This window comes from Mixophyes fleayi, chromosome 8 (assembly GCF_038048845.1).
Source record: "Mixophyes fleayi isolate aMixFle1 chromosome 8, aMixFle1.hap1, whole genome shotgun sequence".
Classification (NCBI taxonomy): Eukaryota; Metazoa; Chordata; class Amphibia; order Anura; family Limnodynastidae; genus Mixophyes; species Mixophyes fleayi.
Window position 1 is genome coordinate 143079007 of NC_134409.1, and position 18123 is coordinate 143097129.

The 18123-nt window shown below is 43.4% G+C and overlaps 1 protein-coding gene across 3 annotated transcripts in view; it reads right to left on the reverse strand.

The window, feature by feature from the left end:
* Positions 1 to 16090: 16090 nt before the first annotated feature.
* Positions 16091 to 18123, reverse strand: part of GGA1 (golgi associated, gamma adaptin ear containing, ARF binding protein 1) — a 68714-nt gene continuing 66681 nt past the window's right edge. For all 3 annotated transcript variants that reach the window (XM_075183962.1, XM_075183963.1, XM_075183964.1), the window contains exon 17: positions 16091 to 17071. In XM_075183962.1, the coding sequence (XP_075040063.1) occupies positions 16961 to 17071 (111 nt within the window). In that variant the 3' untranslated portion in view covers positions 16091 to 16960. The remainder of the gene's footprint in view (positions 17072 to 18123) is intronic.

The window sequence follows — 18123 nt, forward strand, 5'->3', positions numbered from 1 at the left end:
TTTGAGCATCATTCTCTGTAAACTTTAAAGACTGTTGTGTGTAAAAATCCCAAGATCTGCAGTTTCTGAGGTACTGATTCAACCTACATGGCACCAACAATAATTCCACAGCAAAAGTCACTTAGATCACATGTCTTCTCTATTCTGGTGTTTGGTCTGACAACAATTAAATTGTTGACCATGTCTACATGCTTTTATGTATGGAGTTTCTGCCACATGAATAGCTGATTAGGTGTTCAGGTATACCTAAGTGGACAGTCAATGTTTTTATAGATCTGTAGCGCCTGCGGGAAACAGGACAGACACAACACAAAAGAACTTACCTTGTAAACGATGGTCACCTCCAGTCCGCCTCCGATATCCCAGCTGCGACCCGATCCCAGCAGATCCGCAGCCGCAACCCTTGTCACCTCCAACCACGTCCCTCTAAGAAAGAGACAGAGATTACGGCCGTGCCTACCAGGTAAGGGCTGTCCAAGAATACGGCAATGAACAAGAACACTCTCAGTCCAAGCTCCCTTGCCGCCTCCTCACTTTGCTCTTGCCAAGGCACGGGGGACTACAGGCACTTGAGACCAGGACTAGTCCCGCCTCAAGTACCTCGCACACCTGCCGGTGAGGGCCTAACTGAAAGGGGGAATCGAGCATGATACTCACCGGGACACTCCCACTTCCGATCCGGTTCTCCTGCACCTTCCCGACACCTGCGGATGACAAGGAACACACAGCCTCCCTCTACGCTGTCAGTGAGACTAAGATGGGCACCCACAAATGCTAAGCTGTCTACAACAGCGACCCGACCCTAACTCTAATGGTCGGCAACGCAACTAAACTATACAGCTACAACTAACTAGGTGTGGTGCGCTAACGGAACTGCTCACTAACCACTACGGGGAACACCAGCCGGTGTTCACGGACTAAACCGGAGGGCGGTTCCTAACCCCCTCACCCACGTTGTACCAAGAAGCTGCCTTCTTGCTATGGGGTCACCCACGGATCCTAAGGACCGGCTGCACCAGGCCCGACTGAGGCTCACTGGAACAGCCCACTAACCCGCGTACAGACTGCCGCCCGGAACAGCCGATCCAACTGAACCGCCCGACTGTCTGCACCCGGGTATCGAACACGTGTCCCACTCCGGAACCGCCAGGGAATCTGCATGGAACTGAGGACTGGGACACTCAACCTGAACCATGGGACGCCCCTGGAACTGCGTTGAGCTGTGCTGCACTGCCACTGACTCACTCAGTCACCCCCTCTGGAAACCAGTGCGACCCCAGGGACCTAAGGGACAGGAAAAACTATGCGTGTTCTTCCCTGACTATGTGTACGCTGGTAACTACACTTGTCCCCACAGCACAGGTTATTACAGGAAAACACAGGGAACAAGAGCCTACCTTTAATGGGGGCCTGACGTCTTGCCCCTGGACACAGTTATGTAGCACACCCCAAAATACCGTAATATAAACAATACTCGCCGCAAAGACAGAATAAATACAGTATACAGTACTTTGCACGCTACTCACCAGAGCACACCGCTGCTAGCCAACCAGCCGGTTGCTACAGCACCCACAGGAACCTCCGCTCTACTGTACCTCCTAACTACGTGTGCTCACCTCACACAGGACCGCGCCTACACTCACGAGGCTCTCACGCCTCTACCACACACCAGGGCCTTATGCCCTACACACCATGGGCCTCTGCCCAGCTACACACAGAGCCTTCTGCTCTGTTTCATGGGCCTCAGCCCCCTCTCTAACTCAGGGCTCTGAGCCCACTCACTAGGGCCTTATGCCCTGCTACCGAGGGGCTCTAGCCCCTGCCTACTGAGGCCTGTGGCCTCCCTAACTATTTACTAGGGCCTTGTGCCCTTTATAGCTACAGGCTACCAGCCCCTACTCAGGCCCTGTGGCCTTCCTATGGCCTCTAGGCCACTAACTACCTAAGGGCCTTGTGCCCTTGCACCTGGGGGCTCTGAGCCTCCCCTCACTTAACTAACTAACAGGGTCTTGTGCCCGTTAACAACTTTATGGCCTACTGGCCCACTACTTGATCGGGGCCTAGTGCCCAAGTCCCTGGGCCTTGTGCCCCTAATTTACTGCTCCACGGGCCTTGTGCCCGACCGTGGCCACGGGCCTAGTGTCCGACCTAACGTTGAGGGTACTTACCTGCTCTGCGCAGGATACTCAACTTGCCAAGCCGTCTTCTGCCTTCTTTTCCGTGTCTTCCAGACCCTCCAGCCGGCGGCGCCTCTTCTCCCGTTCGGCGCGGGTCTTCTGGCTGGTCTGGAGGCGGGGGCGCTCTCAGCCCTTACAAGGGCTCCCCGCCGTCGTCTCCGGTGAGTGATTAGTGGCAGGGTCGCTCCTAGCCCTCGCAAGGGCTCGCTGCCATTCCGGCGTCCTGTTGATGGAAGCTCTCTTCTGTGCTTGACTCGCCGCTCCGGACGTCCACCGACGTCCTTCTCACTCCGCCGCCGACTGTGTTCTGGCAAAATGGCGCCGCCCGGCGACTTATATAGTCGCCGGCGCGACGTCATCAGCCAGCGCGAGCGCCTATTGGCTCGCGTCGGCACCAATCTTTTAAATGGCTGGGCGCGAGCCGCGATTGGCTCGCGTATCCGGCCGCTGATTGGCCAGCGGGGAAAGATGAGCCCTGATTGGCTCATCTGTCCTCCGCTGCCAGAACCTGGGGAAAAGTAGCCAAACTTACCGCCGCTGGAGCGCTGGACGGGTAAGTAACTTCTTTCTTCCTTTTTCACCCTCTTGCTGGGCACAGGAACCAGGGGCATCTTCTGTCCCTCCAGGGACACGGCGATATCGGGCATCTTCGCCCGCTTCCAAGGTGAAATGGCAGAAAGACAGTCAGTAATGCGAGACAACACAGATGGTGAGAGATCAGGAGAGGATAGATAGATTTGGGTATCATCTGCATAGAGATGATACTGAAAGCCAAAGGAACTTATTAGTTTTCCAAGAGAAGTGGTGTAGATAGAGAATAGCAGAGGACCTAGGACTGAGCCTTGTGGTCTCCAACTGGTAAAGGAAGCGGAGCAGAGATGGATCCAGAGAAATTAACATTGAAGGAGCGATTAGAGAGGTAGGATGAGAACCAGGATAGGACAGTGCCTTCAAGACCTAGGGATTGTAGCATCTGTATGAGGAGAGAGTGGTCAACAGTGTCAAATGCAGCAGAGAGATCCAGGAGAATTAGAAGAGAGTAATCACCTTTAGTTTTAGCTGCATTCCAAAGACAACTCTCTGGTCTTTTCTTTTCTTTTTTGTAATGAATATTGTGGATACATTAGTTGTCAGCACCTTCCCATCTCCACCTCTACAAATATTACCAACATGGAGGTTTATGACATGTCTAATAAAGATGACTGTTTGTGGAGTGTGGGCAATTGCTTTTTTCCAATACCAGTTGCTGCATATATTGGCATAAAGACATTCCATTAGCAGGGCAAATAGTAGGAACAGTATGGAGCAGCCATATCTAGTTCTGTTCTCCTCTGCACTGATCATCTCATCCCACTAAAATGACCTCCGTCACTCCATCCGTCTGTCCCCTAATCTGAGCACCTACAATGGGCTCTCAAAACCATTTGTTCCTTAAAGCCTACCAGCCATCCATCTAACCTCCTACTTCCCTGCTCATGCTGCATCCTTACTTTTACACTACAATGATGCCTAGCAGGCTTGTGGAAAGGCCTTGCTTACAAATCCTGGGTGCAAATGTACAAAGTGAGTTTTCTTGAGAAAGTCAACTCCATACAAAGTGAGTCCCACTTGGTTGTCAGAAGATAATGAAATATATAAAAGATACACTCAAAGTTTTAAAGTATAATTTAATTAAATATTGTCTGTATTTTATATATCTGTGTGTCACATCAATTGTATTATTTATGTGATATTTTTAATGGACTTTTTAAATATTTCAAACTTGATGAGGTCTCTTGGATATGAACCACACATATGGTACTCTAATTAAGAATTGTTGATTCACAGTTTTTTCTGGATAATGATTGGACTGCTTTGTTTTGAAATTTGTTGCAAATCCATAGCCCCGTATGCCTTGAGAATGATTGTTGAATCGAAACGCACCTGAGAGTGTTCATCTACCCCGGAATACATGGAGCAAAGTTCCGGCTACCCACTTAACAACAAAGTGGTTTTGTTTCTTCACGTGTATACTATATATTCGGGGGGTAAGAGTCCACCCTTATGCATATTGTAGCATTTGGAACACTATTTTTTCGGGAAGATATCTCCATATGTATATCTTTTTAAATTTCAATAAAAGATGAGGCACTATTAGTGCTACTTTTTATTTGATTCTTCCATATGGAGCAGAATCATAAAAAGATTGAAGAAAGTTTAAGAAAATAATCGTATTGAGAGAGAAAAATGTAACAGGAAAAATTCCACTAAAAGATATATGCTGTATTTGGAAAAACATCTTTGTAGTGTGCTTACTGAGGGGTACGGGATAGATCTCTCCTTCTTGTGGGATGTTGCATGCGAATTACATTGATGTTACATTTATTTACAAAATTGGTTTAAAACAATTTAATAGGTTTATTTAGGCTATATGGCATTATGATGTTTTTTTGTGGTTTTTTGTATGTATTTCTGGAGGAAAGTTGATAGAGCAAACTCCTGAGTCACTTGTCTGTGGATTTTGACATGAATATAATCATATCATCGATAGTTTAACAACGAAAGAAACAAGAACTTGAGGAACCTCATTTATATCAATTACTGTGACTTTTTGTGTAATCTTGGGAGACTCAGCTGTGGGATTTTTCTATTGCACATTATGTTATTTTGAGAGGTAGTATTAATTTAAGTTTTTCATTAGCGCCACTTTTGTTCCTAATTTAGTTTTAAGTATTGATCCTTTCTAGGCTCAAGTGAGAGTCACAGTCTAGTCAGGGAGGGCTGCTTCTTATTGTTTGCGCTGATCCACTTAATTATTTTGTAGCATTCTTTGTATTTTGAAAGTCAAATAATTGGATAAAGTCTTCAAATTAATAAACATCGATTGAACTGGTTTTATGTGAAAATAAGCGAACGGTACGCTGTGGCGTAGAAGGGCTAATTACGCAATCACACAAGCGATAAAAAAATGTACACGCACATATATATTTATAGCTCACTTTAACAAAGTTCCAGCATAGTCCTTTATATTCAAGTGTAATAGTTTAATATAATAATGCTAAAACTTCTTCAAAGACAATCTAAGGCTCAGGATATAGGAAATGTATCATGTTTAGTGTCATACTAATCCACTTTTTACCATCAGAAATCCGATTATATCGGCTAAGCAATCGCACCCTGTGTACGCTAGTTATGGATGATAAAGGATTAATGCTCAAAATTATGTTGTGTTTGGAATGCATATGGGTTTGTTTAAACCAGTATTTTGGCAGGCTCCTGAGGGAAGTTGGAGTGAGTTGCCCCCACCCTTGAAGAGCATCATTTGAACCGACCTTTGACATGCATTGTACTGAACAATCCTAAATCCTGAACCAATAGAGAATGTTTTTACAATTATCTTGTTTACTTTATTACATCATCACTGTTTTTTATGTAACACAAATTATATATAAACCAGACACTGAGAACACCATTCACTATAGTTTGACCACGGGTTTCAGGACCGGTTAGCTGGATCCAGTGTGCTGCATATGTATGGGCTGTTCTTTTATTTATTATTGTAATTTGTTACATCTTGCTATTATCTTTTGTCTGTTGGTACCACACTGATCGCAGCGGACAATATTTATTTGGTAGCGATAATACGAACACTACAGTATTTTTGGGGTTCCATTCTTGTCAGGAGACAAGCAGTTATTCAGAAAGGTATGGAAATTCCTCTTTTTAAATTGTTTTGCTCACCCCTAATATAGTAAATAAATGAAAAACAGATTGTGATTTCAGGCAGAAAGCTAATTGACCCTTCATTTAAAGCAATAGGTTGTCTAGATTCCTACATTAAATGCATTCCCTGACTTTTTTTGTGCCTCTATGATGAACCCATTGCATAATTGGGAAAAAAAATATGGTAGTTGCAGAATTGTACTGCTGGCACCCCTTACGCTGAACCCATAGGGATTCTTTCTTATTTGGAGAGTTGCATCTGTACAAGGATAACTATGACAATTCCTTCATTTGAACTTTTTTTTTTTTTGTAGTGTATAAATGAAAACATGCTTTTTTTTTCATTATTGTGTCACTTTCCGGGAAAATACTGTGCATTCTAGTCTTGGGTAATAAGGAAACACATGTTAATTTTTGAAAATGTAAAGTCTTCTGAAAAAAAAGGAAGAATTTGTGTTGGTACTCCATGGCCTAATTACTAATATTGACATCAGAAAATGAAGAGCCCAAAACAGGCTCAACTCAGGGTGCCAATACCATAAGAAAGGTTGAGCGCATTATAGATTAAACAATAATGTTTTAAATCATTCCCATTGTTAACTCAATTAGTGCAACCCCAGAAAATTATCCCTAACAAATAACTTTCCCTAAAATATAGATTTTAAATATGTGCTTTATATAAAGTATAATACATTTATAATATCAAGCACCAAAAAGTAGTTATCTATCAAATTATTTTTATTTTACATAGAAGTTAACCTGCCTCTGTTCTCTCCCACTGCCAGTGTTGCTAGATTCAGTATACTATTTATACAGCAATAAGAGCCATTATTAGCCATTAGGCAGGCATGGGCAGCTAGATGTTCAACACCCAAGCCCTCTGACAAGCAATCAGCACGATTGGCAAGCTGCCACCCGCGACCTCCTGGTTCTCTATTGGGAGCAGTGGTTCAATTCCACCAGACACCTGGGTGAGAGGCTTCTGAAGTCATGGATACATAATAGAGCTCCTGATATTGCCTGCAGGTGCTTTTTCACCACAGGTATTCCTGGAGACAAAGTAAAAATGTGTTGCTATAAGAAAAGCCATTCAGTCCCTTATTGTGGTAGTAGTTCCCATTCCAGAACAACAAAAGGGCGTGGGTTTTTACTCAAATCTATTCCTGGTCATGAAGCCAGATGGATTTTTTCAATTTATTCTGAATCTGACATCCTGAACTGAATTCAGTTTTGGATGGACCAGCATCAGCAGCATGAAAATGGGCGAGTTCATGGTGTCCTTGGATATCAAGGATAAACATTTACATGTTCCAATTTCAGAGTGCATTGCAGTTTAGTTCAGCTTTGGCCTGTTGACCGCCCAGAGGGTGTTCACAAAGCTAATGGCAGTGATAGTGGCCGTTCTTACAGCCAGAGAGGTGATGGTCATCCCGTACCTGGATGATCTGTTGATCAAGGCTAACTCCTTGGCCCTGCTTCAGTATCATTGTCAGGAGATGGCCCAGGTTTAGAAAATAACTTTTAGATAAATCAACTACAGGAAGTCCAACCTGACCCCTTCCCAGCGCATGATCTTCCTGGGCCTTCTGTTCAACATCCATCAGCAACAACTTTTCTTACCGAAGGCCAAGATTATTTTTCTAAACAGACTAGTGAGGGTTCTGTTAGCTCGCAGATAGGGGTCAGTTTATCTGTGCATGAAGGTTCTAGGAAAAATAGTTACCACTTTCGAGGCAGTGTAGTTTGCACATTTCCATTTGAGGACATTTCAAATGAAGTTGATCTCAAAAGGTGAGCAAGTCACGCCATCTCTTAACCAGGTAGACTGTCTCTGTAAGTGCGTGCTTTGAGAGTGTGATCCAATGATCAAGGCTAGGAAGCCTGTTTCAGCCAGTAATAAATTATATAATTACTCAATGAATATATGGTTAAAGAGATTAGTTTTTACACAGAACGACTAATAGCTTTAAAGTGCATACAAAATGGCTTATTTATTTCCATGTGATATTTTGAAGTTTACCCAGCTACTGTTGACCTTTTTGAGCAATTATGATAGCTGTGATTAGTTATTTATCAAAGCTATGATATATAATTAACAATCTGACAGCAGAGAGAACCATTAAATTAAAACAGGAGACCTTAAATTATATCACAGATACCAGATCAGATTTGAGATATATTGAAATTAATGATGAATAAACAAAGTACACATAGGGAAGCTTAGCAGGTTGACAGTGCTATTTTATCACACAATCTTTGCACTCCATACACTGTACCATGTTTTTAAATTTTCACTAATAATGATGATTTAGTAGGAATATGGAAAGTGTTTTTTTTTAAACAAAAATACAAATAAAGGGTATAATTTTATTATAATGATAAAATCACAGAGTGCCCCTATAAAGACACAGTTTCCTTCTTTCTCATGTTCTTACATCTCCAAGTGTGAAGTGGTTTCGTAACTCTTGTTTCAGGGTGAACCAATTTCTGCTGCTCCTGCAGGACATTCAGGAAGGGGGTTTAAAACTTAGCTTGTTGAAGGTGCAGTTCTCAGCCCTCTTGGTTTTCTTTCACATTAGGAGCAGACCTTCTTGTAGAGAATGATGCATGTGCAGCCCCCAAACATCACTCGGTGGCTACTTTTCATCTCAATCTGCTACTTTCAGCTTTGCTGCATTCCCCTTTCTAACCAGTTAATTAGTGGAATTAAAGTTTTTTACTTGGAAAACTACTAGCTTTTTGGCTATATCCATAGCCAGGAGTTTCAGAACTGGGGTATCTGTCTTGTAGATCCCTATTTCTCATCTTTCATGAAGACAATATGGTGCTTAAGTCTAAATCCTCTCTTCAGCCCAAGGTGGTCTCCAGCTTCCATTTAAATGAAGATACTGTGATTCTGGCCTTAGACTGGGATACGATTCCAGTGGAAGAGCTCTCTTTTTACTCTCTGGGTATGGTTGGAATCATGAGCATCTGTGTACATAGGAGTAAGCAATTATGCAGGAAGGATGACCTGTTGGTCCACTACAATGTCCACAAGAAAGGTTTCTCAGCCTCTTACCAGATTGTTGCTAGCAGGATTAATTCAGTAATTCGCAAGACCTATATTGGGACAGGGCAGCCTACCCCTGAAAATGTAAGTGTGCATATCTATACATCCGTGGATAACTCTTGACTAGCTGTGCAGGACAGCCGCCTGGTCTCCAATGCACACCTTCACAAAGTTCTACAGATTTCCCTCTTTTGCGTCCAGGAACGTAAGGTGCCACTGACGTCTGAATGTACACAATCCTTAGGCATAGCTTTGGGACGTCCGCCATAATCCAGTGTCGCCCATTAAAATTAACGAGAATGAGATTTTTGGATTTAGGTTAAATAATTTTCTCTGATTCCACTGAAATGACTGGACACTGAGATCTCTGTTTTTGTTCCTGCTCTGGATAAGTTAGTTCTCTCTTCTTCTATTCCGTTGTTCTCACCTTTGGGTCTTTGTTAGAAACAGACTGAGATCCAGGGGCAGTGAATGAGATATAAAGGGGGATGGGGGGGGGGGGGGGAGACACCTTCAGTTTTGTCTGTAAATTTGAAAGCACTGAAGCTCCGGTCAACACACAGTCAAAAAATTACATTATTTTAGTTCTAGGGCTAAGTAGATATGAAGGGCTATAACAATTGATTATATTTACAAACCATCTTCTCTCTCTACAAACTGTATGAAAAAGACTTTCCAAGAACATGAATGCTTGTTATAGGATGGTTTTTACACCCTAAACGATGTAAACCTGTTGGAAGGAATACTGTCCATGTGCATCTACCACTCTCAAAAGCAACAGGTTTACTTCGGATCTGTAACATGTTTAATAAATATGTTTTTCTCTAGGAATGGCAACAATGCATCTATGTCTGAAGATATTTAACCATTAGAGAGTATGGATCTGTAGAGATTAGGGGTCTATCCACTCCATTATAGATTGACCAATACAGAAACCAGTGCCAATGCTGCCACTTAAACAATTTGAGGAAAGGGCACATTAAACCAGAGTACAGTTACATATTGTTATAGCTACACATATATTGACCCTCAACCCTGGTTTAACATTTCATTTGATAGATAAGTCTTCGAATAGTAGAACAACCAAAAAACTGCTCAAAAACACCAATGTCAAAGAGTCTCACTTAGGAAATGCAAAACCTTCTTTGGTGGTGCTGCATATCTATCTTCAGCACGGGTTTATGGAGCTAGATGGCGACAATGCAGAAAAGTAGTATTTGTAGCAATTATGAAAATAGTTGGGGTAGAGAAAGGACATTCCATGAGAAATATGAAGTACATGTTACGGCTTACGGTCTTATCATAAACCTGTAGAGCAGGATGGAGAGGTCTTTAACTATAGAAGCCACCTTTCCTGTCGAGCTCGTTATGCTCACAGGTACTCAGATGCCCCCAGGTCTTAAACTCACCATACTGTAGTGCAGAGTAGCGGGGTGTAGAGGTTAGCGTGGTCAGGAAACAAACCGAGGTTAAGGGCCGAAGCAAGTAACATGGTCAGAGTCAGGCAAGATGTCAGGGCTGGCGGCAATCAAGTAAAAGCCAGGAACGTAGCGAAGGTCAGGACAACAGGCAAGAATCAAAATCCAATAACGAAGCCAGGGGTTATACACAGACAATCCAAACAGTAACACAGGTTCAAGCACAGGAGCAGGCTAGCACAGAGAAACTGGAACTATAACCGGCAGGGAGGCTAGGCCCTCCCTGCCTTATATACAGACACTGGCCAATGGTAGCAGGAAACAAGCAGCAAAGTAAACAGGGGCTGCTTAATGATTCCAACCTGACCCATTTGCGCACGCGCCCGGCTGCACCTAATTCTAGGACGCGGCACTAGCTATTACAGGGTCCAGGACGAGACCCGGAAGTGACGTCTTGGTTGTCATAGCGACGGCCGGGGCGCAGATGAGAGAGTCGCAGCGGCTGAGCACCGCCGCGACTCGTAACAGTACCCCCCCTTGAGGAAGGGTCAAGGAACCCCAACATCCAGGTTTTCCAGGGCACCGTTTAAATAATTCCTTGAGGAGTTCGTTAGCGTACAGGCGTCTCTGAGGGACCCAAGAGCATTCTTCTGGGCCGTGGTCCTTCCAATGCACCAGAAAATAGGTTTGTCCCTGAACTTTCTTGGGAGTCAAGAATCTTCTCCACAATAAATTCACGAGAACCATGCAAGTTGACTGGTCGAGGTTTGGATAGTTCTGGAGTCTCAAACCGAAAGACGAGACAACAGGTTTCAAGAGGGAACAGTGAAACAAATTAGGAATTCTCAAAGAAGGTGGAATCTTCAGCCTGAAGGCAACAGGGTTAACTCTTTTTAACAATAGAAAAAGGTCCAATAAACCTAGGTCCCAATTTCTTGCAGGGCTGTTTGAGCTTAATATTACGGGTGGAGAGCCAGACTTTGTCTCCTACTTTAAGAAAACAGTTCTTACGATGACGATCTGCATAAAATTTTGATCGAAAGGAGGCCTGAAGAAAGGCAGAATGGACCTTCTTCCAATAAGTCTGAAACGGGCGGTTCTTTGGCGTACCTCAGGAGAACCAGAAGGATTGATTGAGGAAATAGAATTAGATCTAGGATGAAGGCCATAGTTGCAAAAGAAAGGTGATGTGCGGGTGGAAAAACGTCAGGAGTTATTATAGGCAAATTCGGGCCACGGAAGTAAAGAACACCAATTGTTATGAAATTTGGAAATATATAAAATTGGAGGAATTGTTCCAATGACTGATTGACTCTGTCGGTTTGACTGAGGATAGGCAGATGACAGACTGATGTTGATGCCAAGGTGGGCGCAGAAAGATCTCCCACGGACAGAAACACTATCTTCAAGCAGACTGTGGAGGCGGAAGATATGGCGAATAAATAACGATGCCAGAGTTTGAGCATTAGGTAGACCTGTCAAAGCAATGAAGTGGGTCATCTTGCTAAATCAATCTACCACCACCCAGATAGTATTGTGACCGGATGACCAGGGTAATTCCACAATGAAATTCATTGACAGATGTGACCAAGGTTTACTTGGCGTAGACAAGGGCATAAGTTGACACGACGGAGAGCTTCTGGAAGATTTTTTCCTAGCACAATTTCTACAAGAGAGCAAAAGTTCCTTAACATCAGCGGTCAAAGAGGGCCACCAAACTGTGCGCAGGACTTTAGTGGTTTTGAAAACTCCAGGATGACCGGCAATCTGTTGTCATGAGCTTCAGATAAAACAGCCTTCCTGAGATGGACTGGTACAAACAATTTCCCAGAGTGAGTCTCAGGAGGGGCGATTCTTTGGAAATAGTGAAGAGCGACTCCCAAATCCTGGGTCAATCCTGTATGGATTGAGGAGGTAGGAATAATAGGAAGCGGAACAGCGGGTAGAGCGTGAGAGGAAATAAAACTGCGGGAGAGTGCATCCACTTTAACATTCTTGGAACCAGGTCTGTAAGTAATCACGAACTTGAAGCAGGTAAAAAAACAAGGCCCAGCCTGCTTGTCTGGAATTTAGACGTTCGGCGGATTCAATAAATGATCATTTTTTGTGCTCCGTGAGGATGGAGATAACATGAACAGCACCTTCCACACAGTGCCGCCATTCTTCAAACGCTCATTTTATAGCTAAAAGTTCTCGACTGCCCACATCATTTCTATCAGCAGCTGAGAACTTCCACGAGAAGCACATGGGTGCAATTTATGATCCCGAGGGTCCTTTTGGGACAAGACAGCACCAGCACCTCTATCAGAGGCATCCACTTCGATGATAAAAGGTAATTCAGGGTTGGGATGTCTCAAGACTGGAGCAGAGGCAAAGGCAAACTTTTGGGCTTCAAAAGAGGCTATAGCTTCAGAGCCTGCTTCCATCCATGGAAACAGTTTCCACTCTTCACTGGCCGGTTATAATGTTATAACTAACTGTCTTATCATAAACCTGTAGAACTGGGTGGAGAGGTCTTCACCTATAGCAGCCACCTTTCCTGTAGAGCTTGATATGCTCACACGTACTCGGATGCCCCCAGGTCTTAAACTCACCGTACTGTAGTGCAGAGTAGCGGGGTGTAGAGTCTAGCGTGGTCAGAAAACAAGCAGAGGTCAAAAGGTCTGAAGCAGGTAACCTGGTCAGAGTCAGGCAAGATGTCAGGGCTGGCGGCAATCAAGTAAAATCCAGGAACGTAGCGAAGGTCAGGACAACAGGCAAGAATCAAAATCCAATAACGAAGCCAGGGGTTATACACAGACAATCCAAACAGTAACACAGGTTCAAGCACAGGAGCAGGCTAGCACAGAGAAACTGGAACTATAACCGGCAGGGAGGCTAAGCCCTCCCTGTCTTATATACAGACACTGGCCAATGGTAGCAGGAAACAAGCAGCAAAGTAATCAGCCTCAGGGGCTGCTTAATGACTCCAACCTGATCCAATTGCGCAAGCGCCAGGCTGCACCTAATGCCGGGACGCGGCGCTAGCTATTACAATGTCTCAGTCGTTGCCTAGGCAACGGCATGGACGAGACCCGGAAGTGACGTCCCAATCGTCATAGCGACAGCCGGGATGCAGGTGAGAGAGTCGCAGCAGCTGAGCACCGCCGCGGCTCGTAACAGTACACACATCGGTGCAGATAGTTCTGCAGAGCAAGGTATAAACAAAGAGCAAATGATTGAGATAAAGGGGTGGTGAGGGGCATTCCATCCAGTGCAGAGAGGGCACGGTCTTTCTCACTCAGGAATTTATTTTTGCACTAATTTTCAGCATTGAGTTTAATCCTACAAACACACAAAAGTACCACATGTAATAGACACTTCCAATGTCTCCTCACTGTCATGAGTGAATTACAGTGTGTGAGGCTTCGCTTAGCTGTATTTTAGGAGCAAACATGACATGTGAAATATACTGAAATTGGTGGTTCTGAAGTAGGAGGTTGCACTGTTGTACAATGAACTACCTGGTGCACTTTTAGTCTGCAGAAGCGCCTCTTGAGAACTGAGAGTAAGAATGTACCTTAATGTGAACCAGGGGGCTCAAATGGGTGCATTGATGCGAAACCAAGGAGCTTTGTGCATCAAATGCATATTTTAATTAAGGCACTGTGTGTTAACAGATCAAACAACTTATATACTGCAGAGCAAATTCACTATGTACTTTGGCTACATTGTCATCAGATTTCAAACTTCAGAAATAAAGCTTTTATTTCTCATTAAATTACAGAATTGAGTGTGCCTTTAGCCCCTCCCCACCCATGTGTGTGTATTTACAAATTATATATATATATATATATATATATATATATATATATATATATATACACATATATATACACACACACACACACACATACATATATACATACACACACAGGATATAGATAGGTGCAAATTAATAAGATAAAAATGTAAAAAATCAGCTTGAAGATATAAGTGAAAAGGATCACAATGGAAGGTGAAAGCAAAGAGAAGCCATATAACAGACATATCTTCTATTCTGGCCCATGGTTTTGATTTTTTATCCTTTTTCAATACTGGAGGGGCTGTAAGTATAAGGATTGTAAGTTTCTCTGTCTTTATACCCAGTGCTGATTTAGGCTTCTATAGCAGTTGCTGTAGATTAAAAACAAGTGTTTTGGCCATTTGTAAAATTTCTGCTTTCAGAAAATAGTTTTTTTTTTGTTTTTTTTTTAAGGCATCCTAAACTTCTAAATCTTTAACAAAGAATATCAACTGACTTAAGGCTTATTAACATCAGTAAAACTTCTCTTTTTCTGTATAAGGACACTGTTTCATGCACGTGAATAGCCAAGAAGGGAAGTGGTGTTCGTGCAGCTTCCTCAATAAATACTGATCACAATTCCAAGCAACAAAAAATAGAATTAAAATGTCACATTTAACAACAATGCTACTTATAATTATCAGGGCTGGAGAAGAGTATTTTCCAGAGTACATTAGTCTGGAAAACCAGCATAATTAAAACAAGGGTTTGTGATATGGAAGAGATGAGCAGTTGTGTGGATCGGTCAGATGATAATCTCCAGCTAACTATAGGAGAGCCTTTAATACATCACCGAAATGCTTGCACAACACTGCATGTAGACTTTGTAATAGATTTGCTGCAGATTGAAAAGAAACAATATCCCAGTGTGCAGGTAAGGAAGTTAAGCATATATCGCCGTAGCTCCAAAAATAGACTATTCACCAGTCCTTTAAAAAGAAACATGCTTCAGGTAGGACAGATTATATTAGAGATTACACGGTGATCAATAATATATGTGTACCAGCTGCTGAATTTAACATTACTGACTATACATAAAGAAGTACATCCAGCTACTACTTATGTACATAGAAGAGGTGACTGTACACTCTGCGACACACTGGAGGAGATGTGGTCAATGTATTGTAGCAGCATTCAGAAACCATAAGAGTCATTTCAAAAAAACCACAAAGGAAAGTCTGCTTAGCACACAGTGATATGTGGTTGAGAAAGGCGAACACTGGGTGCAGCAGACTGTTAGAGCCAAGACGAAACAACAGGTTAAACTGGATTTGAAGGAAAATTCACTTTCCTTTCTTTCAAATAGAAAAATAAAGTGGACTGTATACTGAAGACTCCCTTGTTTTGGTAGATATTACCCCCTCTGCACCCTATTGCATAAAAGTATCTATCAAAGGGAGCTGAGTTTCTGCTTTACAGGTTTCTAAATCCTCTTCTGCAACTACTGCTAAATACGTTTTTTCTAGCTTCCTGTTGTGCTTTCAGCCATGTACTTATATCAGGCAAAGTTGATTAGTCGCAGACAGTTTGCTGAGCATTATGTATCCCTTCTGCCCAATGTCATTACATGGGTGACAAGCAAAAAAAACCTCTTGTATTCAGTAACAATTGTAGGAGAGCATCTATAAGTCAATAACGAACGTACCTGAAGGCTAAAAACTAGGGTTTATTTGAGCATTTAAAAAGGACAAGTAAATCCTAGTTAGATCTTCTAATTTCTCCTAGCTTAAAAAAAAATAAAAAAAATATATCCCAATTTCCTATTCACAAAGCTGTGCAGAGCTTCCCACTCAGAAGCTCTGCTGGAGAAACTAATGTCTACTACCATTATCTTCAGCCAAGCCATAACCATATGCATTGTCCTCAGCGCCAATTGCAGGACTTTTGACAGATAAAACTCTGCAATCCGTGAGGGCTGTTAAGTGAAATAGGATTGAGGTTTATTAAAGTTGAGTTTTCCTAGAATATATGATTCATTTACCTCTGCTTCTAGAACTACATTACCACGACCCTAAGGATGATCATTTCAGCTAGACACACAGGTAGCAAAAAAGACCAACTTCATTATGCTGTAAGATAGACTGATATAACAAATGAGAGTAACAGCGAGAGGGGAGAGCAAAGTGTGAGCACAAGATATAAAGATAAAAGCCGGAAGTTGAATTTGCATTAATGCACAAAACACAATGCAAATAATGTAGTGTGAGAAACAGCACACAATAGTAAGAAGCACGATTGAAGACAAAATAAAAGAACATTCAATGACTGTTCATAACATGCAGAAAATTAAGCTTTTGGTTAGGGTTGGTTCTATTATATTTGTACAAAAATCAACAAACATTATGTAGGCAACAATTTGTATAGAGGAAAGTATTGTCTAAAACACAATCAGGTTGCTGTAATAGGTCATTTTCTGAGGTAGGAGAGTGGACTGTGCTGAACAAGCTGCCATTTCGGACTTATCCGTTCAGAGCAATGTGACAGTCCTCCTCAGAGTAAAAGGAAAAAGAAAAGGGCAACAAAACAAAAAGCTAAATGACAGATAAAAGAAGGAAAGGAGTGACATTCCCATGTCCTGCACTTTCTGTGTAACAGCCGGGCTAGATAGGTGCTTTGGATAAACACTTTCACTAAAGAGCAGCCACAGAATTAAGAAAGATTTATGGATAGTGCAGTTCTTGCAGAGCCTGTCTACGCAGGTGATGCACGCCTCCGACCGTCGGCCAAGTAAGGGCTTGGTGCTTTCAAAGCATAAAGTTTCTGTCAAGGAGTTTTTCCTAAATATATCCTACAGGTGACCCCACTTCTCCACAGGAGGGAAGTCTTCCACATCTCCCATCTCTTCAAAGGTTTGCTCTCCTTGTATATAGGCAAGTTTGTATCGTAAGCGAACTTTTTCCTGTTTGTGAGAGATGAGGACAGGCATGACATAAATCTCAAGTGTTAGAAATACAAACTGGTCATAACTGTCTGTGCACCAAGAGGACGGAGGATCAGCATCGCACCTGCATGGGGAGGGGGGCATGTAAGCAAGTGGGGGTATGTAGGTAAGGGGCGGCTCTGCTGTACCTCTGTGGGGCTATGTAGGTAAGTGGGGCTCTGTACCGTACCTGTGTGGGGTATGTAGGTAAGTTGGGGCTCTGTACCGTACCTGTGTGGGGTATGTAGGTAAGTTGGGGCTCTGTACCGTACCTGTGTGGGATATGTATGCAAGTTGGGGCTCTGTACCATACCCTCTGTGGGGCTATGTAGGTAAGTTGGGGCTCTGTACCGTACGTCTGTGGGGCTATGTAGGTAAGTTGGGGCTCTGTACCGTACGTCTGTGGGGCTATGTAGGTAAGTTGGGGCTCTGTACCGTACCTGTGTGGGGTATGTATGCAAGTTGGGGCTCTGTACCGTACCTGTGTGGGATATGTATGCAAGTTGGGGCTCTGTACCATACCCTCTGTGGGGCTATGTAGGTAAGTTGGGGCTCTGTACCGTACGTCTGTGGGGCTATGTAGGTAAGTTGGGGCTCTGTACCGTACGTCTGTGGGGCTATGTAGGTAAGTTGGGGCTCTGTACCGTACCTGTGTGGGGTATGTATGCAAGTTGGGGCTCTGTACCGTACCCTCTGTGGGGTATGTAGGTAAGTTGGGGCTCTGTACCGTACCCTCTGTGGGGCTATGTAGGTAAGTTGGGGCTCTGTACCGTACCCTCTGTGGGGCTATGTAGGTAAGTTGGGGCTCTGTACCGTACCCTCTGTGGGGCTATGTAGGTAAGTTGGGGCTCTGTACCGTACCCTCTGTGGGGTATGTAGGTAAGTTGGGGCTCTGTACCGTACCCTCTGTGGGGCTATGTATGCAAGTTGGGGCTCTGTACCGTACCCTCTGTGGGGTATGTAGGTAAGTTGGGGCTCTGTACCGTACCCTCTGTGGGGCTATGTAGGTAAGTTGGGGCTCTGTACCGTAC